The sequence below is a fragment of the Gopherus flavomarginatus genome, chromosome 4 (genome assembly GCF_025201925.1).
Source record: "Gopherus flavomarginatus isolate rGopFla2 chromosome 4, rGopFla2.mat.asm, whole genome shotgun sequence".
Lineage (NCBI taxonomy): Eukaryota > Metazoa > Chordata > Testudines > Testudinidae > Gopherus > Gopherus flavomarginatus.
In genome coordinates, this window is record NC_066620.1 from 127,457,420 (window position 1) to 127,481,200 (window position 23,781).

The 23,781-nt window shown below is 47.6% G+C and overlaps 2 protein-coding genes across 2 annotated transcripts in view; both read right to left on the minus strand.

Annotated features, from left to right (window-relative positions):
* The window catches only part of LOC127049179 (uncharacterized), a 419,610-nt gene that overhangs the window by 165,083 nt on the left and 230,746 nt on the right, over window positions 1–23,781 (minus strand). The gene's annotated exons all lie outside the window — the stretch shown is intronic.
* CALHM6 (calcium homeostasis modulator family member 6) lies at window positions 10,485–20,010 on the minus strand. Its single transcript, XM_050949851.1, has 2 exons — window positions 19,414–20,010; window positions 10,485–12,605 (listed from the first exon to the last, which is right to left on the minus strand). The coding sequence occupies exons 1-2, from the start codon at window positions 19,942–19,944 to the stop codon at window positions 12,186–12,188; spliced, it is 951 nt and encodes a 316-aa protein (XP_050805808.1). The 5' UTR covers window positions 19,945–20,010; the 3' UTR covers window positions 10,485–12,185.

Consider the following 23,781-nt stretch of genomic DNA (forward strand, 5'->3'; position numbering starts at 1 on the left):
TAATTGATTAGTCTTGTTAGAGTTGGTATGGCAACATGCATTTTTTCATGTTCTCTGTGTATATATCTTCCTACTGTATTTTCCACTTCATGCATCCCGTGAAGTGGGTTTTAGCCCACAAAAGCTTATGCCCAAATAAATTTGTTAGTCTCTAAGGTGCCACAAGTACTCCTTGTTCTTTTTGCAGATCCAGACTAACATGGCTACTGCTCTGAAACCTGTCACCATGCTACTGATAAATTGGTTTGTCATTAAGTACTTTATGTGGTTTTTCATTCTAAGCTAACAGATAACAGTTGTTTCCTTTACTCTGTAATTCCATAGCCCCCTCTCCTGCATTTTATAAACCAAATGCCAACAGTGGGGGTGGAACTATACCTTTTACTGGTTTGAGAATAGACTCAATAATCTAGAAGACTGTGGGTGTTGTGTGTTTAATGGGCCCACTAGGATGGGCATGTGGATGGGGTGGAGATTAAAGAAAATCTAGGCATGGCTCAACACCTAAACAAAACTTTGCCTCCATTTTTAATGAGGCTAACGAAGTACTATGGGAGAGTGGCAGGATGCCTAATGACAATAGGATATGAAGGTAGAAATTACCACATCTGAGTGGAAGTCAAATGCAAACAGCTTAATGGGACTAAATCAGGGGGGAATTCTTCATCCAAGAATATTAAAGGAATTGGTGTATGAAACTGCAAGCCCAATAGCAAGACTTTTTAATGAATCTGTAAACTCAGGGGTCATATTCTATGACTGGAGAATTGCTAATATAGTTCCCATTTTTAAGAAAGGGAAAAAACATGATCCAGGAAACCACAGGCCTGTTAGTTTGACCTCAATTGTATGCAGGGCCACCCAGAGGATTCAGGAGGCCTGGGGCAAAGCAATTTCCGGAGGCCCCTTCCATAAAAAAAAGTTGCAATACTATATTTTTTACATTTCCAAATACATGATACTAACCACTGAAATACATTCAAAAATTAAATTTTAATACTTTAAAAATACATGAAATACATTATTTAAAAACATTAAATGCTTTAATGGTATGTATACGTTTGCATTTACATAATGGGCTGTCGCTCAGTGATGACGATGGTTGGTGTCAATGGGCTGTCGCTGCCTGGGGGTGGTGCTGCTGTTGTCCAGTGCTCAGTGGGGAGCTGGGCTCCAGATCAAGGGGTGCCCAGTTCACAGGGCTGGCTCAGAGCTGGGAGTGAGGGGGGTGTCTGGCTCAGAGGGGCTGGGCTCAGAGCAGGATGTCAGGGCTGTGTGGGGGGGGAGGTCAGGAGGTGTCTGGCTCAGAGGGGCTGGACTCGGAGTTGGGGGTCAGGGCTGTAGGGGGGGAGGTCAGGGGGGTGTCTGGCTCAGAGGGGCTGGACTCGGAGTTGGGGGTCAGAGCTGTAGGGGGGGAGGTCAGGGGGGTGTCTGGCTCAGAGGGGCTGGACTCAGAGTTGGGGGTCAGGGCTGTAGGGGGGGAGGTCAGGAGGGTGTCTGGCTCAGAGGGGCTGGACTTGGAGCGGGGGATCACAGGAGTGTCCGGCTCAGAGGGGCTTACCATGCTTCTTACTCCCACCTCCCCCTTCTCCTGGAGCCTCAGTGCACCGGAGGAGGAGCTCAGGCCCCAGCAGAGCCATGCCACTTTAGCTCTGTCCAGGGCCAGTCCTGGGAACGGAGCACTGAGGCGCCGGGGAATGGGGGAAGGCGGACGCAGGGGGAGCCTCCAAAATTCTCGTGGGGGCCCCTGCGGGGCTCAGGGCAAATTGCCCTACTTTCTCCCCCCCGGGGGTAGCCCTGATTGTATGGAAGGTCTTAGAAAACATTTTTGAAATAGAAAGTAAAGGACATAGAGGTTAATGATAACTGGGCTAAAATACAACATGGTTTTACAAAAGGTAGATTGTGCTAGATGAGCCTGATCTCCCTCTTTGAGAAGGTAACTGATTTTGTAGACAAAGGAAATGCAGAAGATCTAATCTATCTGGATTTTAGTAAGGCATTTGATACATTTACACATGGGAATTATTAGCTATATTGGAGAGGATGAAGATTTAATATGAGAATTGAAAGGTGGATAAGGAATTGGTTTAAACAACGATTATAATGGGTCATACTGAAAGGTAAACTCTCAATCTGGAGATAGGTTTCTAGTGGCTTTCCTCAGGTATTGGTCTTGGGACCAATCTTATTTAACATTTTTATTACTGACCTTGGCACAAAAAGTGGGAGTATACTAAGAAAATTTGCGTATGACACAAAGTTCGATAGTCTTGCCAATAACGAGGAGGACTGGAATATCATACAAGAAGATCTGGACGACTTGGTAAACTGGAGTAATAGAAATGGGATGAAATTTAATAGTGCAAAGTGCAAGGTCATGCATTTTAGGGACAAAAACCAAGAATTTTTACTATAAGCTGGGGAACATCTCAGTTGGAAGTGACAAAGAAAGAGAAAGACCTGGGTGTATTGGCTGATCACAGGATGACTATGACCTGCCAATGTGATGTGGCTATGAAAAAGGCTAATGCAGTCCTAGGATGTGTCAGGCAAGGTACTTCCAGTAGAGAGAAAGAAATGTTAGTACCATTATACAAAGGCACTGGTGAGATCTCATCTGGCATATTGTGTGCAATTCTAGTCTGCCATGTTTAAGAAAGATTAATTCAAACTGGAGCTGGTGTTGAGAAGGGCTACTAGTATGAGCCAAGGAATGGAAAAGCTACCCTATGAAAGAAGCATCAAAGAGCTTGGCTTATTTAGCCTAGCTAAAAGAAGGCTGAGAGGGGATATGATTGCTCGCTGCAAATTCATCTGAGGGATAAATACCAGGGAGGGAGAGGAGTTATTTAAGTTAAGCACCAATGTGGACACAAGAACAATGGATATAAACTGGCCATCAACAAGTTTAGGCTTGAAATTAGATGAAGGTTTCTAACCATTAGAGGAGTGAAGTTCTGGAACAGCCTTCCAAGGAGAGTAATGGGGGTAAGCAATCTAACTGGCTTCAAGAGAACTTGATAAGTTTATGGAGGGGATGGTATGATGAGACTGCCTACAATGGCATGTCACTGATTAGTGAGTACTAGCAGCAAATATCTCCAATAGATGGTGATTGGACACTAGACAAGGAGAGCTCTGAGTTACTACAGAGAATTCTCTCCCAGGTGTCCAGCTGGTGGGTCTTGCCCACATGTTCTGGGTCTAACTGATCACCATATTTGGGGTTGGGAAGGAATTTTCCCTCAGATCAGATTGGCAGAGATCCTGGGGATTTTCTGCCTTCTTCTGCAGCATGGGGCACAGGTTATTTCAGGTTTAAACTAGGTTCTCTGTAATTTGAAGTCTTTAAACCATGAGTTGAGGACTTAAGTTACTCAGCCAGAGGTTAGAAGTCTATTACAGGAGTGGATGAGTGAGGTTTTGTGGTCTGCAATGTGCAGGAGATCAGACTAGATGACCATGCTGGTCTCTTCTGACCTTAAAATCAATGGGTCTATGAGTGATTCTATTATATACTCCATAAATAAAATCTGGCCCCATTTAAGTCGATGTAAGTTTTCCCACTGACTTCGGTGGGGCCAGGATTTCACCCTCTTGCACGGTGGGACCATCTATAATAGAATTACTCTTGTTAGTAGTTAATGAGCAAATTAACTCATATGTGACAGAGAAAGGTAGGGCATTTTTAACTGAATGACATTTACTGGGTATCACAAACTAAAGGCACAATGAAAATACACTGTCTTGTTACTGTGCTGGTCTTTACCTGCTGGGAAGACCAAAACCCTAAGCAGAGTACTGAATCTGGGGGGAACATTTTTGACTTCTCAACATTTTTGACTTCTCAACACAAAAAATCACTGATTTGAGTTTTTATTTATATTTTTATAGTTTCACTGTTTACAATAAGAATATAGTCTTCCAGGCCAGGCATCTCCAGTCAGTTAAACTAGGCTCTTCTTTTCTGGTTTCTTTTTAAAGTGACTAAAAAAGAAGTTCTATGGATTTCAATATTTATTGTGTCTTAATGGTTTCCATGTTAAATGTGCCCAGTTTACAAGTAAAAAAAATGGAGCAGGGGGAAGAGGATGGAGAGGCAACCTAGTAAATTCAACCTGGGATCTCAAAGTCAAACTGGGCTTTTCTGGCTCATGCACAGTCACCAGAAATGCAGTTCTGGAGGAACTTGGGTACCAATTCTGTTGATGATTAGGCAGAACCAGATTCCCAAAGCTAACAGGAGTAAAGAGCAGCAAAATCTTTTCTGTCACACAAGTAAGCAGATCTGATCCTCAATACGCACTTAGGCCATGGCTACACTTACAGTTTTGCAGCGCTGGTAGTTACAGCTGTGTTCGTACAGCTGTGTAGGGCCAGCGCTGCAGTGTGGCCACACTGACAGCTACCAGTGCTGCAGTGTGGCCACATCTGCAGCACTTGCAGCGCTGTTGGGAGTGGTGCATTGTGGGCAGCTATCCCACAGAGCACCTCGTCCCATTTTGGCGCTGTGGCTTGTGGGAAGGGGAAGGAAGTGTGCGGGTCTTTCCGCTTCCTGTTCCAACGCCCCGTGGTGCTTTGCTACACATTCCGAGCATTTTGGCAGCATTGTGAGTCTGCAGCGCGATTTCTGAGATTTCTGTTACAAATGGAGCCTGAGCTGCTGAGGACCTTGCTGATGAATGTTGCCAGCACATCACGCATGGCAGTGGAGCTATTCCTTCAGCTGCAAAGTGACAGTGAGGAGTCAGACGATGATATTGAAAAGCCTGACGCTCAAGACATTCAATTGCTTGTGGCAGTAACAGACGTGCTCAGCACCGTGGAACGGCGCCTTTGGGCTCGGGAAACCAGCACTGAGTGGTGGGATCACATCGTCCTGCAAACCAGGGATGACGAGCAGTGGCTGCAGAACTTTCGGATGAGAAAAGCCACTTTCATGGGACTGTGTGCTGAGCTCGCCCCTACCCTGCGGCGCAGGGACACGAGATTGAGAGCTGCCCTGCCAGTGGAGAAGCGGGTGGCTATTGCAATCTGGAAGCTGGCAACTCCAGACAGCTACCGATCGGTGGCGAACCAGTTTGGAGTAGGAAAGTCCACCGTTGGAATGGTGCTGATGCAAGTTTGCACAGCAATTAATCGCACCCTGCTAAGAAGAACTGTGACTCTGGGGAACGTGCAGGACATTGTGGATGGCTTTGCAGAAATGGGTTTCCCTAACTGTGGAGGAGCAATAGATGGGACGCATATTCCTATTCTGTCACCACCTGACCTGGCATCAGAGTACGTTAATTGCAAGGGGTATTTCTCTTTGGTTCTGCAAGTGCTTGTGGACCACCGTGGGCGTTTCACTGACATTTACTCAGGATGGCCTGGAAAGGTGCATGATGCACGCATCTTTCGGAACAGTGCCCTGTTCAGGAGGCTGAGGGCCGGGACTTTTTTCCCAGACCGCAAGATCACAGTAGGGGACGTCAAAATGCCCACTTTGATCCTTGGAGACCCCGCTTACCCCTTAATGCCATGGCTCATGAAACCGTATACAGGGAAGCTTGACAGGAGCAAGGACCGGTTCAACTACAGGCTGAGCCGGTGCAGAATGACTGTGGAGTGTGCTTTTGGCCGTTTGAAAGGGTGCTGGAGGTGTCTTTATGGGAACCTAGATTTGGGGGAAAGCAGCATCTCCGCTATTATATCCACGTGCTGTACCCTCCATAATATTTGTGAAGGGAAGGGTGAAAGATTCAGTGAGGAATGGACCTCCGAGGTTCGACGCCTAGAGGATGAATTTGCACAGCCAGAGAGCAGGGCTATTAGAGAGGCCCAGGAAAGGGCTTCAAGGATTAGGGATGCCTTAAGGGAGCAATTTGATGCTGAGAGCCAACAGTAATGTTTGGTGCCTTTGCTGTGCTCCTTTCTACCTTGGGGTACAATATTTACCACTTCCTGCAATAATAAAACGTATTGTAAAAGCCATAAAATCCTTTATTCAAAGTACAGTACATAAAAGGCCAGGGGGGTTAGGGTGGTGGACTGTACATTCAGAGGTTTGAATGTGTCCTGTTTGGATTACTGTTCAATGTCTGCTGCACTTCAGGATTACTATGCTGCAGGGTAATGGGAGTGGAGTGCACAGGGTAAGAATTGTAGTTATCAGGGCTGGTAGGTGATCGTACAGGTGTTGGGGGAAGCTGGGGGTAATAAGAAACTGGCTGCTGGAGAAAGGTGTTTTGTGCAAATACTGGGGAACAAGAAAGAGAGCTTTGGGAGGGGTGTGGGTTACCACGGTACAGATCTGCCTGCATGGCTACGAGAGACTCGAAAGACTCAGTTTGGCGAGCCAGGAGGCTTATCATCTGCTTTGAGGTTTTTTTGGTAACCAATTCCTTTCTCCTGCTTTCTGTTTGCCTCCACTCATACATTTTCTCTCTCCATTCCTGCGTCTTCCGACTTTCTCTGTTGTAGTGAATCATAACTGCTTTGATCAATTCTTCTTTTGATTTTCGCGGATTTTTTCTCAAGTTCTGCAAGCGACGTGAGGCCGGTGATCCGGCTGCATTAGTCAAGGTCACTAAAAAAAACATAGATAGAAACATGTAATACACAGAGGCTACATTGTTTATTATCACACAGTGAAGGAGTTTTTAGACTTTTTGTAGCATCCTTCCCACATACCTAACATAACACAGACAGGCCAGGGAAGCGAAGGCATGGCGAGCAATGGGGTGAGTGTTTCTGCCCCGACTGCACCTGGGAGGGGGAATTGACTGATAGGTCACTGGGGTTTATCTGCACTGGGTACAGGAGGTAGCTGGTGTCCTGCACAGGGGACAGTAGTGAACAGGAAGGTGGCGAGCTGCTGGCGGGGGGGGGGGCGGTCCGCGTAACTGCCGGCCTGCTGGTGAGGGGCGTGGGAAACGCACAGCTGTGCTGGCTGCCTGCTGGGAAGGGGGTGGGGGGGAAGACCGGAGGGCACCGCGGGGCTGGCTGCCTGCTGGGAGAGGGGGGGAAGACCGGAGGGCACCGCGGGGCTGGCTGCCTGCTGGGAAGGGGGAGGGGGAGACCAGAGCACACCGCGGGGCTGGCTGCCTGCTGGGAAGTAGGGGGGAAGACCGGAGCGCACCGCGGGGCTGGCTGCCTGCTGGGAAGGGGGGGAAGACCGGAGCGCACAGCGGGGCTGGCTGCCTGCTGGGAAGGGGGAGGGGGAGACCAGAGCACACCGCGGGGCTGGCTGCCTGCTGGGAAGTGGGGGGGAAGACCGGAGCGCACCGCGGGGCTGGCTGCCTGCTGGGAAGGGGGGGAAGACCGGAGCGCACAGCGGGGCTGGCTGCCTGCTGGGAAGGGTGGGGGGAAGACCGGAGGGCACCGCGGGGCTGGCTGCCTGCTGGGAAGGGGGGGGAAAGACCGGAGGGCACCACGGGGCTGGCTGCCTGCTGGGAAGCGGGGGGGGAGAGACCGGAGGGCTCCGCGGGGCTGGCTGCCTGCTGGGAAGTGGGGGGGAAGACCGGAGGGCACCGCGGGGCTGGCTGCCTGCTGGGAAGGAGGGGAGGGGGAAGACTGGAGCGCACCGCGGGGCTGGCTACGTGCTGGAAGGAGGTGGGGAGACCGGAACGCACCGCGGGGCTGGGGGGGGGGGGACCGCGAACCTGGCGCCCTGCACTCAAGTATCCCTAAATTCTCAACAGGGTTTCCTACTGCCAGATATATCACTGCTGCGTGTTACCTGGGAAGAGAGGGAGGGTCTTCTACAGCAATGTGGATTCCGCCCTGGCCCCTATGCAGCTTGCCTGTGTGCAGCCATGGTTCCCCCACCCCTCGCTGCACAGTGGATCGGACGAGTTAGCCTGACCGGGACAAGGACCACGGTGGCTCTCCCTATAAACTTGTGAAAGCACATTGCGCACACTCTGGCTGCAACTTTTCAAGAGATTACCGAGGCCGATTACAGAGACGTGATAGAGCAAATCAATGGGCTATTCCACGTTTAGGCATGCATGCAGGCAGCCATAACCCAAACCCTCCTCTCCCAAAACATAAAAATCTGCTTACCCCGAGCATGCTCCGCAGCTTCTTCCTCATCAGCAACTTCCAGCTGCTGCGACTGGCTAGCCTCCTCCTGGCTTGAGAAGAGCTCCTGGCTGCATGCCTCCTGGGACTCCGGGGTGTCTCCCTCCACGCCAGTAGCCTCAGTGTCGGCTTCCTCTACACCCTCTCACACTTCTCCCTGCTCTGAACTCTCCATCGTGCTCCTAGGATTGGCAGTGGGGTCACACCCAAGTATGGCATCCAGCTCCTTGTAAAAACGGCAGGTTGTGGGGGCAGCTCCTGAGCGGCGATTTCCCTCACGGGCTTTGCAGTAAGCACTCCTCAGCTCTTTTATTTTGAGCCTGCACTGCAACGCGTCCCGTTCATGGCCCCTTCTCAGCAAGGACTGTGATATCTGCCCATAGGTATCATAATTTCTCCTTCTGGAGCGCAGCTGTGCTTGCACAGCTTCCTCACCCCAAACACTGATGAGGTCCTGCAGCTCGGAATTGTTCCATGCTGGGGCTCGTTTGGGGCGTGGAGGCATGGTTGCTGATTGATTGAATGATTGATTGCACTCCACATCTGGCTGAGCAAACAGGAAGGGGATTTTTTAAATTCCCGGGGCATTTAAAGGGGGGTCAGCTGAGCCCAGGGCAGTGGAGTGTGCATGATTACCAGAGAGGCTTCTAAGGTATGTTGGGATACCTCCTTATACCCCGGAGGTCAATAAAAGCGCTGGTGGGCGTCCACACTTGCTGACCAGCGCTGGATCACCAGCGCTGGAATCCCTACACCCGAGGCTCGACCGGGTGTACAGCCAGCGCTGCAACCAGGGAGTTGCAGCGCTGGCCGTGCTTTGCAAGTGTGGCCACATCCTAAGTTGCAGCGCTGTAACCCCCTCACCAGCGCTGCAACTCTCTAGTGTAGCCATGGCCTTAGGGTTGTTTCTCAAATGATCTAGGGACCATTTTTACAATGTAACTTTTCAGAGTAGAACTGAACTTCAAGGGTGCTGAACATCACCTTCTACCCTCAATTCCGAAGCTGCTTATTAATTGCTAGAAAATGCCCTCCTACTCAGCCATTACTATTGTTTAATTATAGTGACTGCATATTTTTAATCACTTTATTATTAGTGTGTGGCTAGGCTAGGTATATGCATATCTTCGTAGCATTAAAAATCTTTACCCAGACTGTATAAAAAACAAAATTAATCAAGCATTGGATTGCCGCCACTGAAAGTATATTTTCCTGAGTGTTGATTTCAGAAGTGTTGCTGGCTTATGCCTCAATACACAAAAGGAGTTAGCCATCTTGAAAATCACTACAAAGCCTAAGTTAGGTGCCTGAGTTCCTTGACAGTGAATGGGGAGAGAGAGGTGCCTTAGGCCATGGCTACACTGGCGCTTTACAGCACTGCAACTTTCGCGCTCAGGGGTGTGAAAAAACACCCCCCTAAACGCTGCAAGATACAGCGCTGTAAAGCCTCAGTGTAAACAGTGCCGCAGCGCTGGGAGCACGGCTCCCAGTGCTGCAAGCTACACCCGTGGAGGATGTGGAGTACGTGCAGCGCTGGGAGAGCTCTCTCCCAGTGCTGGCGCTGCGACCACACTCGGAAGTTTCAAGTGTAGCCATACCCTCAGACTGCAATCCACAAAAGCCAGCCTGCTAGGAGGGGAGCTGTCACTAAGCCTGGATCGTCTCAGAGATAGGTGCCTGAGTTTGGCTCCTAACATTCTTCTCCCTGCTGTTTTGTGTGAACTCACCTGAGGGCCCTGATCCAGTTGGCTTGCTCAGGCTGCCTACTGGATTGGGCCCCACCCAGGATGAAGTAGGTGAACTAATGCCTATCTTCCCCAGTTTGTGAATTGGTCTGCAGGTCAGAGGGTTTCAGCGGGAGATAGACATACAGGTGTTGAGAGGTAGGCAGCAGTGTGCATACCCAGAGGCAGAAACATAGGTGCCCAGGGAACTTTTATTGCAAAAATTTTGGCATCAAGTGAGTTTAGGTCTCTACAGGGTTCAGTGGGAGTTTTGTGCATCATGGTGGTTTCAAGACTGGGGCTTAGGTGCCTAAAATGGACTCAGGCACCTAACTCATTTTGTGCATTCAGACCTTAGAGATTGATCTTTGGGCAGCATGATACTAGCAGTGGAGCAACTTAGTAGACTATGTTGAAATCTCTGATCAACTCAGACTGTTGTAAAGTAGAACTGAAGTTACCACAAAGGAAGTTTTTAGTTTCACTACTATGGTGCAGTTCTGCTTGTACACAAATAGTAACACTCGCATATTTCAGTCCAGCCAACCAAACTCTGGGTCAAACTTTAGAGCAGTGGTTCTTAACCTTTACTACAGCCTGGTTCTCAAAATATGTTCTTGCACCCCTTATCAAAAATCAAAATATGTTCTTGCACCCCTTATCAAAAATCAAAATATGTTCTCGCACCCCTTAAACCTAGATATATTTTTGTTTGTATATTACAGTAATTGTTAAAAAATGTATAATGTTAATACATACATAGGTTTGATGAAACAAAGTAGTTGTACTTACATGCCTGTGCTTAATTTGTGTTTTCTATGATTTACCTTCTGAAAAAATCTGGCATGTCTCACACTCTTAGAAAGGGAATCTCGTATCTTCCCCCCACCCCCGAGGTGAGTGCAGTCCAGGTTAAGAACCACTGATTTAGAGTTATTACTTACTGAATGTTCACAACATAATTGGAACTACATATTATTTGAAGGGATGACCCTTTCCTAGATAGCTTGCAGACTAAAGACAGACACAGACACAGGTTAGTCCACCGCTTGCTTGAAGTTATCCTTCAAGAGGTATTTTCATGTCACTTCATTTATAAACTAGGTTATATATTCAGATTCATGCTCAGTATTTTCCTGACTTTCTTTGGTCTCCTATAAGAACATAAGAACGGCCATACTAGATCAGACTAATGGTCCATCTATCCCAGAATCCAGTCTTCCAATAGTGGCCAATGCAAGGGCTTTCAGAGAGAATGAACAGAACAGACAATCATCAAGTTTATAGTTTTGGCCTTCACAACATTCCATGGCAATAAGTTCCACAGGTTGACTGTGTGTTGTGTGAAGTAGTACTTCCTTATATTTGTTTAAAACCCGCTGCCGATTAATTTCATTGGGTGACCCATGGCTTTTGTGCTATTTGAAGGGGTAAATAACACTTCCTTATTCACTCTCTCCATGCCAGACATGATTTTATAGACCTCTGTCATATCTGTCCTCAATAGTCTCTTTTCTAAGCTGAAAAGTCCTAGTCTTTTTAATATCTCCTCATATGGAAGCTGTTCCATACCCTTAGTAAGTTTTGTTGTCCTTCTCTGTACCTCTTCCAATTCTAATATATCTTTTCTGAGATGAGGCCATGAGAACTGCATGCATGGGCGTACCATGGATTTACACAGTAGCATTATGATATTTTCTGTCTTATTATCTATTGCTTTCCTAATGGCTCCTAACATTCTGTTAACTTATTTTGACTATTGCTGCACATTAACGGCTTGTGTGACCCTCTGTTTCAGCATTAACAGCAAGCTTCTCAAACGTGATTCATCAGAATGCACCCGCTCATTGATACAAAGACACACTCAACATTCCCTCTTTCTCTGCACACTTGTGGGGAACTTGCTTATGGCTCAAAGCCTAGAAAACTACTTCTTAATTTAAAAAAAATATAGTATTATTGTTTTTGATGGGCAAGCAATGACAAGGGTAAAACTTTGGTCTTGCGACTCTAATTACCAAATGTTCTGAACTGACAGACTAGCTAATATATATTTCTAGTAAGTGCTTTATAATATTTCAAAACAGCACAAACACTTGTCTTTGATGTTGGGATTTAAGCTATTTAATATCATAACTTGAAAGAGTCAAAGGGATAAAAATATTGTAAAACCACCACCCAGAAATATGTAGTTTACTAAAGGCACTTAAGTAAAAGTAAGAAAATCCATTAAAAATAATGCTGCAAACTTTATGGGTCATCTTCTCCTGAAGACTCTGCACATAGGTCCCATTGATGTCAACAAGAGATCAGTGCATAGAATGAGACCCTTTTTATGTGGCCAGAATTACATAACTGTCCATGCTACAAAATTAGAATTTCTTTGTTTCATTATAATGTCCCCGTTTCATTAAAATCAGTGCCATCCACAAATCCTAGAGCAGGAGAAAGCACATCTTCTGCAGTAGATCTGATGCTGGTGCCTCTGTTTGCACTAATATATTTGTGTATCATGCTGTAATACTGTCCTTTAGTATTGAAGGCATACAAAGATGAGATCTGCTGCCAGTCTTTGTTGCTGGGTGTCTGAAATGGTTCTGGCTCAGTGAACTCAAAGAAGCACTTCAGGTTCCTTTCTGCCAGCTTGCTTGCATGCTCCTTGGCCTTCCTCTCAAAAACCTCCCGTTCCTTTTCCAAGTAGATTTTCCAGAACCTCAGCTGAAGAAAACTGACTGGAGAATGACAGCGGTTGATGCATGTGACAGTCAGTACTAAAGCCATGATGCTTGCTACCAGTATCCAGCCTAGCACCTGGGGGAACATACAGATGGATCAATGAAGGTTGCAAATGATTAGGAGCATCAAAAGTTCCTGGATAAGAATATGCAGTTTAACATTGTTTTAGACAGGGGATCAATAAGCGGTCACTGCTGGAAAAGCCCATCACACTGTGCTGTCTGTGGACAATGGGTACCCCACGTATGTGAACAATCCCAGCAAAGTCTGCTAAACTTCAAGGGCCTGGGATGAGATTTTGGGGTTGGAAGAGAATAATTCATCCTGACTGTGGGTGGGTTCAGGTTTCTAGCCAACATTCTGTTGGAAATGGCTATAAATGCTGACTGGGGATACGTTAATAGTGTCCACTCTCATATAAGACCTCCTACAGATTGAGTCTTACAAATAAAAAAGCCAATGTATTTTTATAATATTTAAAGTTGACCATCAAAGAAAAAATGGGTTTGTATCCCTTTTTGCTTTTTAGTTAGCTATAAAGACCTGATTAAAAATAATAATAATAAATAATAAGAGTCTAATCTTTTTTGTTTGGTTTATTATTTGTTTTTTTTACCGTAGAAATATCAGGAATAGCTGATCTTATCTCCCCTGGTTTTGCCAGGTTTTTTGCATGACTCACAGATATGGATTGGTACCTTTCCCATCCCAGTTCCTTACTTGAAGGAACAGTGTGCTAACTCTTTGACCAATTTGTCAACTCTTTTCTCTGACACGTTTGAATTAAACAGGTGCTGATAAAAAACAAAGGATGTTAAACTAACTGATTAAAAATCTCTTCCCATCTCAACTAATTAGACTTCAGTTACATGGTTTCCCTAATTTCACAAATCTAGTTCTCTAGTCAACCACAGGCCACATCTTCACTAGGGAAAATAAGGTGTGTTCTTAACTTGAGTCAGTTCATTCAAGGTTAAATCCTAGTGAAGACAAGGCAGTCTTTAGTTTTCACACAAGTTGCCTCTGGGGGAACTGAGGGTATGGCTACACTGGAGAGTTGCAGCGCTGGTGGTGGGTTTACAGCGCTGCAACTTACTCACCATCCACACTTGCAAGGCACATACAGCGCTGCATCTCCCTGGCTGCAGCGCTGGCTGTACTCCTGCTCTGCCTGGGGTATAACGATTGCAGCGGTGGTGATGCAGCGCTGCTCCGCCAGTGTGGCCACCAAAAGCACTGTAATTGGCCTCCAGAGTATTCAGAGGTATCCCAGAATGCCTGTTCAGCCACTCTGCTCATCACTTCACCCTCTACTGCCCTGGCCTCAGGTGACCCGCCCTTTAAAAGCCCCGGAATTTTAAAAATCCCCTTCCTGTTTGCTCAGCCAGGTGTGGAGTGCAATCAGAATCTTTGCAGGTGACCATGCCTCCACGTGCCAAACGAGCCTCAGCATGGAGCAATGGCAAGTTGCTGGACCTCATCAGTGTTTGGGGGGAGGAAGCTGTGCAGTCACAGCTGCGCTCCAGCCATAGGAATTACGATACCTATGGGCAGATCTCATGCTGGAAAGGGGCCATGCTGGAAAGGGGCCATGACCGGGACGCGGTGCAGTGCAGGGTTAAAGTGAAGGAGCTGCAGAGTGCCTATTGCAAAGCCCGTGAGGGAAACCGCCGCTCCAGTGCTGCCCCCACGACCTGCCGTTTCTACAAAGAGCTGGACGCGATACTTGGGGGTGACCCCACTGCCAATCTGACAACAATGATGGACACCTCAGAGCGGGGGGCGGGGAGAGGGGGGGACAGGAGGAGAAGGAGGAGGAGGGGGAGGAAACCAAGAGTGAGGGTACTGGGGTGGAGGGAGACACCCCAGAGTCCCAGGAGGCATGCAGCCCAGGAGCTCTTCTCGAGCCAGGAGGAAGGTAGCCAGTCTCAGCAGCCGGTACTTGGTGAAGGACAAGCAGAGGAGCGGGTTCCCAATAAGTGGCTTCTATTTTCAGGATAGAAATGTTTCAGGAGAGGAGGGGGGGGGTGTTAGGGCTGCATGCATGCATGCCTAGATGTGGAATAGACCATTGATGTAGTCTATCACATCGCGGTAATCGGCCTCGGTACTCTCTTCAAAAGTTTCAGCCAGAGCGTGGGCAATGTGCTTGCGCAAGTTTATAGGGAGAGCCACTGTGGTCCTTGTCCCAGTCAGGCTAACGCGTCCGCGCCACTGGGCCACGAGGGGTGGGGGGACCATTGATGCACACAGGCAAGCTGAGTAGGGGCCAAGGCGGAATCCACATTGCTGTAGAAGACCCTCCTGCTCTTCCCAGGTGACCAGCAGCAGCGAGATATGTTCCAGGATTAACTCCTGTGGAAAATGTTGGGAGACTGTTCAGTGTAGATGCCCCCTGAGCAGTTTGCTTTCCCCAATGCACAGAAACCCCTTCACATCCCTGAAGCAATCAGTCTCCCTTACTCACCATTTCGTGGCTCCTGTGGGTTATGTGCGCTCTGTTTGGTATGGGAAAAGTATGCTAAAGTGAAGACTGTAAACTCCTTCACTGTGTGGGAATAACTGTCTGAGTGCGATTATAAACAATGCAGCCTGTGTCCTGTTTTAACTGTTGCAATTTTTGCCTTTCGAAAAGTGTCCTTGACTAGTTGACTGCCCGTATCATCCACTGCTCAGAGGCTACAAAACCTCAGGGAGAAGCCGCGAAAAAGCAAAGAAGACATGCTGAAAGCAGTTATGGATCACTCTGCCAGAGAGAGTAAAAAACTGCAGGAGTGGAGGGAAAGGGAAAGCAGGATCCGCCAGAGAAATGCAGCGGCTAAGAAGAAAAGCACAAAACAGCTGATAAGCATCCTGGCGCGCCAAGCGGACTCTATCCAGCCACTCGCAGCCAGGCAGGCAGAGCACTACTGTGCCAGCACCCCCCCGTCCCAAAGCTCTTTCCCTTGTGCCCCAATGTCAGCTCCAAACCCCCTTCCCCAGCATCCAGGTTCTTACCATCACCAGCTGCCCCCAACACCTGTACGTTCACCAACCAGCCCTGAGAACTATGACCCTTACCCTCTGCACTCAACCCCCATCACCATGCACTATAGGCATTCTGAAGTGCAGCAATCATTGCACAGCACTCCAGACAGGACATATTCACACCTGTGACTGTACAGTTCACCACCCCATACCCCTGCCCTTTTAGTTGTGTGTCTGTCAAGAAAGTTTTCTTTTCAATAAATGAATTCTTGGCTTTGAAAACAGTCTTTATTATTGCAGAAAGTGAAAGATACCGTAGCCCAGGAAAGAAACATGCACTGCAAATCATTTCAGGAAAAACATTCCTACTAACATAGTAACCACTGCACTTCACTCCCGTGCAAGGCACCAAACACTACTGTTGGTTTTCAGCCTCAAACTCCTCCCTCAAGGCATCCCTAATCCTTGTATCCTTGTGCTGGGCCTCTCTAGTAGCCCTGCTCTCTGGCTGTGCAAATTCAGCCTCCAGGCATTGAACCTCGGAGATCCATTCCTGACTGAATGTTTCACCCTTCCCTTCACAAATATTATGGAGGGTACAGCACGCGGATATAACCGCAGGGATGCTGCTTTCCCCAAAGTCTAGCTTCCCATACAGAGATTGCCAGCGCCCTTTTAAACGGCCAAAAGCACACTCCACAGTCATTCTGCACCAGCTCCGCCTGTAGTTGAACCGGTCCTTGCTCCTGTCAAGCTTCCCTGTATACGGTTTCATGAGCCAAGGCATTAATGGGTAAGCGGGGTCTCCAAGGATCACAATGGGCATTTCGACGTCCCCTACTGTGATCTTCTGGTCTGGGAAAAAAGTCCTGGCCTGCATCTTCCTGAACAGACCACTGTTCCGAAAGATGTGTGCATCATGCACCTTTCCAGGCCAGCCTGTGTTAATGTAAATGAAATGCCCACGGTGATCCACAAGCGCCTGGAGAACCATAGAGAAATACCCCTTCCGATTAATGTACTCGGATGCTAGCTGGGTTGGTGCCAGAATAGGAATATGCGTCTGTCATAAACAGATAGCTAAGGGTTAATGTCTCTTTCACCTGAAGCACCTGACCAGAGGACCAATCAGGAAACCGGATTTTTTCAACTCTGGGTGGAGGGAATTGTGTGTCTGAGGTCTTTGTCTGTCTGCCTGCTTTCTCTGAGCTTTGGAGAAGTAGTTTCTACTTTCTAGTCTTCTGTTTCTAAGTGTAAGGACAAAGAGATCAGATAGTAAGTTATATGGTTTCTTTTCTTTGGTATTTGCATGAATATAAGTGCTGGAGTGCTTTGATTTGTATTCTTTTTGAATAAGGCTGTTTATTCAATATTCTTTTAAGCAATTGACCCTGTATTATATCATCTAAATACAGAGAGAACATTTGTATGTATTTTTCTTTCTTTTTATATAAAGCTTTCTTTTAAGACCTGTTGGAGTTTTTCTTTACTTCAGGGAAATTGAGTCTGTACTCACCAGGGAATTGGTGGGAGGAAGAAATCAAGGGGAGATCTGTGTGTTGGATTGCTAGCCTGATTTTGCATTCCCTCTGGGGGAATAGGAAAGTACTTTTTGTTTCCAGGATTGGAAATAGAGAGGGGGAATCACTCTGTTTGGATTCACAGAGCTTGTGTCTGTGTATCTCTCCAGGAGCACCTGGAGGGGGGAAGGGAAAAAGGATTATTTCCCTCTGTTTTGAGACTCAAGGGATTTGGGTCTTGGGGTCCCCAGGGAAGGTTTTTCAGGGGGACCAGAGTGCCCCAAAACACTCTAATTTTTTGGGTGGTGGCAGCAGGTACCAGGTCCAAGCTGGTAACTAAGCTTGGAGGTTTTCATGCTAACCCCCATATTTTGGACGCTAAGGTCCAAATCTGGGACTAAGGTTATGTCAGCGTCCCATCTATCGCCCCTCCACAGTTAGGGAAACCCATTTTGCAAAGCCATCCAGAATGTCCTGCACGTTCCCCAGAGTCACGGTTCTTCTTAGCAGAATGCAATTAATGGCCCTGCAAACTTGCATCAACACGATTCCAATGGTCAATTTTCCCACTCCAAACTGGTTGGGGACCGATCGGTAGCTGTCTGGAGTTGCCAGCTTCCAGACTGCAATAGCCACCCGCTTCTCCACTGGCAGGGCAGCTCTCAATCTTGTGTCCTTGCACCGCAGGATGGGGGCGAGCTCAGCACACAGTCCTATGAAAGTGGCTTTTCTCATCCGAAAGTTCTGCAGCCACTGATTGTCATCCCAGACTTCCATGACAATGTGATCCCACCACTCAGTGCTTGTTTCCCGAGCCCAAAAATGGCGTTCCACGGTGCTGAGCATTTCCGTGAACGCCACAAGCAAGTTAGTGTCACACGCATCAGGCGACTCGATATCGTCGGACTCCTCACTGTCACTTTGGAGCTGAAGGAATAGCTCAACTGCCAAACGAGATGCGCTGGCGACACTCGTCAGCAAAGTCTTCAGCAGTTCGGGCTCCATTTCCCACAGAAATCACGCTGCACAGAAACTGTTGGGAGAGTCACAATGGCGCCAAACGTGGACGGAAAAACAGTGACTGTTGGGATGTGAAGCGATACATCACAGGGCATTGGGACAGGAAGCGGAGTGACCTGCACCCTTCCGTCCCCTTCCCACAACCCACGGCACCAAAATGGGACGAGGTGCTCTGTAGGATAGCTGCCCATAATGCACCACTCCCAACAGCGCTGCAAATGCTGCAAATGTGGCCACACTGGAGCGCTGGTAGCTGTCAGTGTGGCCACACTGTAGCGCTTTCCCTACACAGCTGTACGAAGACAGCTGTAACTCCCAGCGCTGTACAGCTGTAAGTGTTGCCATACTCTGAGTAATTAACTTGAGCTGCTTACTCATGCAAAAACTACAAACTGCCATGTCTTTACTGGGATTTTGCCTCTAGTTAGCAAACTCCAGTTAAGGATACACCCTGTTTTCTTATTGAAGTCAAAGTCTTATAGTCTTCTAATGAAAAGAGGAGATGATCAAACCTGGATTTCTAATGGAAGAAAACAGGAGAAATTAAAACAAGAACAAACAAAAAAGTCCCCAAACTTTGTAGGCCTCTTTTTTACATCATAAAGAAAGGGGAAGGGGGAAACAAACACATTCTTCCTTTTCAGCTCTCCACAGTCAATAGCTACTTTGCTTTCAGGGAAACAAAAATTAAATCCTATTTCTGGAATATGAGTGTGAAATTGACTGTGATTTCAAACTTGGGGGCCCCACAGTCAGACCCTCAATACATCCTTTTTCAAATGCTAATTCTCTGCTGTAATGAAAGATTTTAAATAAACACCAGCTGCCTCTTATGCATAGGAACTGAACTTAAAAGGGTTCATGATTTAAAGAGAGGCAAGTAAGTGGAAAAAGAGAAGAGAAATTCAATATACATCTCTTTTGAAATGGGTAGAAAAATCTACAGATGGGAAAGCCCAATTATGTGACATCCAGTCAAGTTCCCTGCTCATGCAGGCTTATTCTCAACTTGCCTCAAAGGAAAAGGCATGGACATCGTTATGAACAATCTCCTCAGATTTACAGCAGGCCAAAATGGTAGAAAGCAATACAGACTGCAGTGGGAGATGCAACTAACAACATATTACCTTTCTTTTAGCCAGTTTAGAATATTTTGCTAACTACATAAGTGCAAAAATTTATTTTTCATATCATAGTCTTGAGGCTGCATCCCTAGGCCATCACATCAGCATAAGTAAGCTGAGGTGGCACCTGTAGGGACAGCACCTACTTTAACTGACCTACTTATGTTGCCTCTCCATCTTTCCAGAAATCACTCTGCGTCCATTGCACCTCCATGGGACAAAAGCCAATAGGATCAATCAAAGAGACCGTACCTGGGACTGAGCCCGAAGGCTCACAAATGTCTGTCCCTCTTGGGAGAGAGTCCCACCACAGGGTATTCTGGCCACCTGCTCATGGCACTGGGTCCCTCTGCCTTGGCACAAGTGCCTCTGCAACAGGCTGCTCCCACTTGCTGCGCACTCATAGAAGTTGGCCCCAAGAAGGGCCATAGCAATCCAGGTGAGCGGGGCCACAGCAGCGCTCGCCGTCACCAGCCACAGCACCCTAAAGTAGCGCCAGCAGCGCCTCCTATGGATGCAGCAGCAACACTTGCCTGGGGCGCAGCAGCCAGTGAACAGCCGCCAGGTCCTGACATTCAGCAGGTAGCCAAGAAGGAAGAGGATCAGGGCAGGCACCAGCAGGAAGACAGAGCCGTAGAGCGTGTTCCAGGAGTTGCAGGGGCATTGGAACACCACGACTGAGAAGAGACGCTCACTGCCTGCGGTCAGCAGAGACACGGCGCTGTAACTGAGCACCTTCCGGTGACTGAGGTAGAAATCCAACACAGTGCGAAACTTCTCCATCTCCTGCCCTGCTGCTGCCTGGTGCCCTTGCCTTTGAGGGGGATGAAATCTCACTTGATTATGTGTACAAAAGGAAGAGGATGTGAGGTCTCTAGTTCCCACAACTCTCACAAACAGACAGAAAGGTTTCACTTTCTCCCGGTCTAGTGAAGGTGGCGCAATGTAGGAGAAAACATCTGAAAATACCCACTGAGCATTTTCTCTGCATTTTTGAACTTACAGGAAACAGCAGGCAGATAGCACACGAAACCCACACTGCTATTGTTATTTTTCCCACGCCACCATCATTGCTTCTTTAAATCTTACATATACTTTCCCCAGAATGCCTGAGTCTCACAATGGCTGATCAATTTGGTTGTGACTGATAAGTAGAGGAGGCTAAAATTTCCCCTCCCAAAATTGGATGTTTTTAGGAAGGTTTTTGTCAAAAATTCAAATGTCAAGGAAAAAGGAAATAAAATAGAAACAAAAACATCATGAAGTATTTTTTGTATTGTTTGACTAACTCTAGTTATAGAATACTTTGATCTGGCCTCTGGCTAGATGGAGCCAAACTATATCATAAACAGGCTCACTATATGCTTTAGATCATGCCGAGATCTAAACTGAGGTGTTGCCTCTTTTGGCCTGGGTGTCAAAGTTCACAGCCCTGGTAATATTCCAGTTGAGAGGAGAAATTGGGGATAGGCAATTATTTCTTTGATGCAATTTTGTGTATTATTTGCAAAGGATGTCCACAGTCCTGTGTCTCTGAATGCAGAAAGAATCAATAACAAAAGGAGCATTTTTTTTAGCTTTCAGCTCCAAGCCTCTTTAGCAAACACCAGACCCAAAAAGTCTCTCTCCAGCTTTTCCAGGGTTATACCTTATGCTCACAGGACATTGCTTGGCTTTCTTGCTTTACTCTGCATCACTCTTTGTTCTTTGTGTGTGTGTGTATGTGTTCTGCTTTTTTACCCACCCACACCCATCCATCCCACACACAATACTCAGTAAAACCCCCTCTCAGCCCAAACTCTTTGGTGCGTCCACAACCCTCTTTTGTCTTAGGTCCTGGTTAACTCATCTGACAATTATGATAAATGAAGGGTGTGTTTACACTCAGACTCAAAGCAGTTTGTGATCGATACAGTCACCAGTAACTCTCAGCATAACAGAGGCCTACACTAAATGTATAACTGGGTTGGGGGACCCAGTTACAACATGGTTGTTGTCTGATATGATTGAAGTTCAGTTGGCTTGAACTGCAGGCTGGATCTCTAGTATGTCTCAGAAATGTGCCAAAGCTTTAGCAAGCTTGGTTTGGACATATAAGTCCACAGATCCTTCTATGTATTGTAGATGGCCTTAAAATATATTTTTTATTAAAAAAACAAAAACCAACAAAACAATGGTTAGAATTTAGATCCTCATTTAGCCATCACTTATTAATAGGGCTGCCAACTTTCTACTCGCACAAAAACAAACACCCTTGCCCCACCCCTCATCTGAGGCCCTGCCTCTTATCTGAGGCCATGCCCCCCACTCACATCATCCCCTCTCCCTCTGTCGCTCGCTCTCCCCACCCCCACTCACTCAGTCACTCATTTTCAACAGGCTGGTTCAGAGGGCTAGGGTGCGGGAGGGGAGTGAGGGCTCTATTTGGGGGTGCGGGTTCCAGGGTGGGGCCAGAAATGAAGAGTTCAGGGTGCAGGAGGGAGCTTCAGACTGGGGCATGTGGTTGGGATGTGTGCGTGGGGGGAGGGCTCTGGCTGGGGGTGCAGACTCTCCAGTGGGGCTGGTAATGAGCGGTTTGGGGGTGGGAGGAGGATCAGGGCTGGGGCAGGCAGTTGAGATGTGGTGGGGGGAGTGAGGGCTCTGGGTAGGGGTGTGGACTCTGGAGTGGGGCTGGGGATGAGGAGTTTGGCATGTAGGACGGTGCGCCAGGCTGGAACTGAGGGGTTCAGAAGGTGGGAGGTGGAATCAGTGCTGGGGAAGCCCCAACCCTGGTAGGGGGTCAAGGGTGCAGGGTCCAGGTGGCGCTTAGCTCAAGCATCTCCTAGAAGCAGCCGGCACATCCCCCCTCCGGCTCCTACGTGGATGCGTGGCCAAGCGGCTCTGCGCGCTGCTCCATCCACAGGCGCCACCCCCGTAGCTCCCATTAGCCACAGTTTCCGGCCAATGGGAGCTGTGGGGGTAGTGCTTGAGGTGCAAGCAACTTGCGAAGCCTCTTGGCTGCCCCTATGCATAGGAGCCGGAGTTGGGACATGCTGGCTGCTTCCTGGGAGCTGCACAGCGCGGAGGCTAGCAAGGAGCCTGCCTTAGCCCTTCCGTGTGGCACCACCAACCAGACATTCAACAGCCCGGTCAGGAATGCTGACCGGAGCTGCCAGGATCCCTTTCGACTGAATGTTCCTGGTCACCCTACTTAGTAACAAGCTTGATGTCTTCCACTAGGATTAGTTGTGATTGCCTTATTACTACTCACAGGAGTGAGCTGTGTGTACAGCAGTAATATTTTTGCAGAACTGGACTTGTAGTTTGGCCCGGGGCTGGTCTTAGCATGTCATAATCTGGTTTCGTAATAATCACGTTTAACAGTGTGGTTACTGTACCACAAGTGCTCTGAATTTTGCATAGCCTGCTGGGCTTGTCGCAAATTTCTGCTTCTCTGCTCAGACTGAGTCAGAGAGTTTCTGTATTTTGTTCTCTGCCCTCTGTTCTTGTCTCCTCATCTCCTCCTATTAAAAGAGCAGACAGCGGCCTCTGACGGAGGAAGCTGAGCAACCCTTGTTTTGGGGAGGGTGAAGCGGGAAGGTATTGGTTGGAGCAACAAATGGAATAACTAGGGTGACTAGATAGCAAGTGTAAAAAATGAGGACAAGGGGTGGGGGTTAATAGGTACCTATATAAGAAAAAGTCCCCCAAATCAGGATTGGCCCTATACAATTGGGACATCTGGTCACCCTAGGAATAAGCCCTCAACTACTTTTACTGCTGAGTTACCATTTTAGCCTCCAGGTGGCTCAGGAAGCTGAGCAGAGCAGACACAGCCTGTGCTAGGGCTGCAATCAACCAATGCAGCAAAAAGCCTGACCCTAGGATTGCTCAAGCCTGTGCTTTCCTCTGAAGCTCCAGCTGCTGTGGTGCAGTGTAGTGGGAGACCCATTTTCCAACCTTCCTGCACCACAAAAGGACTAGGGGGAAGCAGGTCAATCTGGTGGTATGAAGGAAGAAGAGATTTGCAGAGTGGAGGAATAAGGGAGAAATCGGGGTGGGGGGGATCCTTAGATTTTGAGGAGAGGATGGTTCCCTTGAAGACATGTTCCTAGGCTCTCACCCCCAAAGAAGCAGTGTTTCCATTTCCCTAGATCATGCCTCAGCCTCTTGACATCCTAAGCATCAAAGGAGCTTTAAAGACAGGAGCTTTAATAGCCCCCTGGCTGCATAGTCCTTGTTTTGGATCTTTGCTGCACACTTAGGAGGTCATTGTTACACATTTGGTGTTTAGAAAGGAGAAACATTCTGTGGGTTGTTTGTGTAGTGTAGGAATCGGCAACCTTTCAGAAGTGGTGTGCCGAATCTTCATTTATTCATTCTAATTTAAGGTTTCAGTCTAATTTAAGGTGCCAGTCATACATTTTAACATTTTTAGAAGTTCTCTTTCTATAAGTCTATAATATATAACTAGACTATTGTTGTATGTCAAGTAAATAAGGCTTTTAAAATGTTTAAGAAGCTTCATTTAAAATTAAATTAAATGCAGAGCCACCCGGACTGGTGGCCAGGACCTGGGCAGTGTGAGTGCCACTGAAAATCAGCTCACATGCTGCCTTCAGAACCTATGCCATAGGTTGC

What these genes read in the sequence shown, in the direction of transcription:
- CALHM6 (XM_050949851.1), bottom strand. Translation starts at nt 19,944, where the DNA reads ATGGAGAAGTTTCGCACTGTGTTGGATTTCTACCTCAGTCACCGGAAG. An exon ending in GCCTTCGGGCTCAGTCCCAG is followed by an intron (nt 12,606 to 19,413) that starts GTACGGTCTCTT and finishes ATGTTCCCCCAG; the next exon opens with GTGCTAGGCTGGATACTGGT.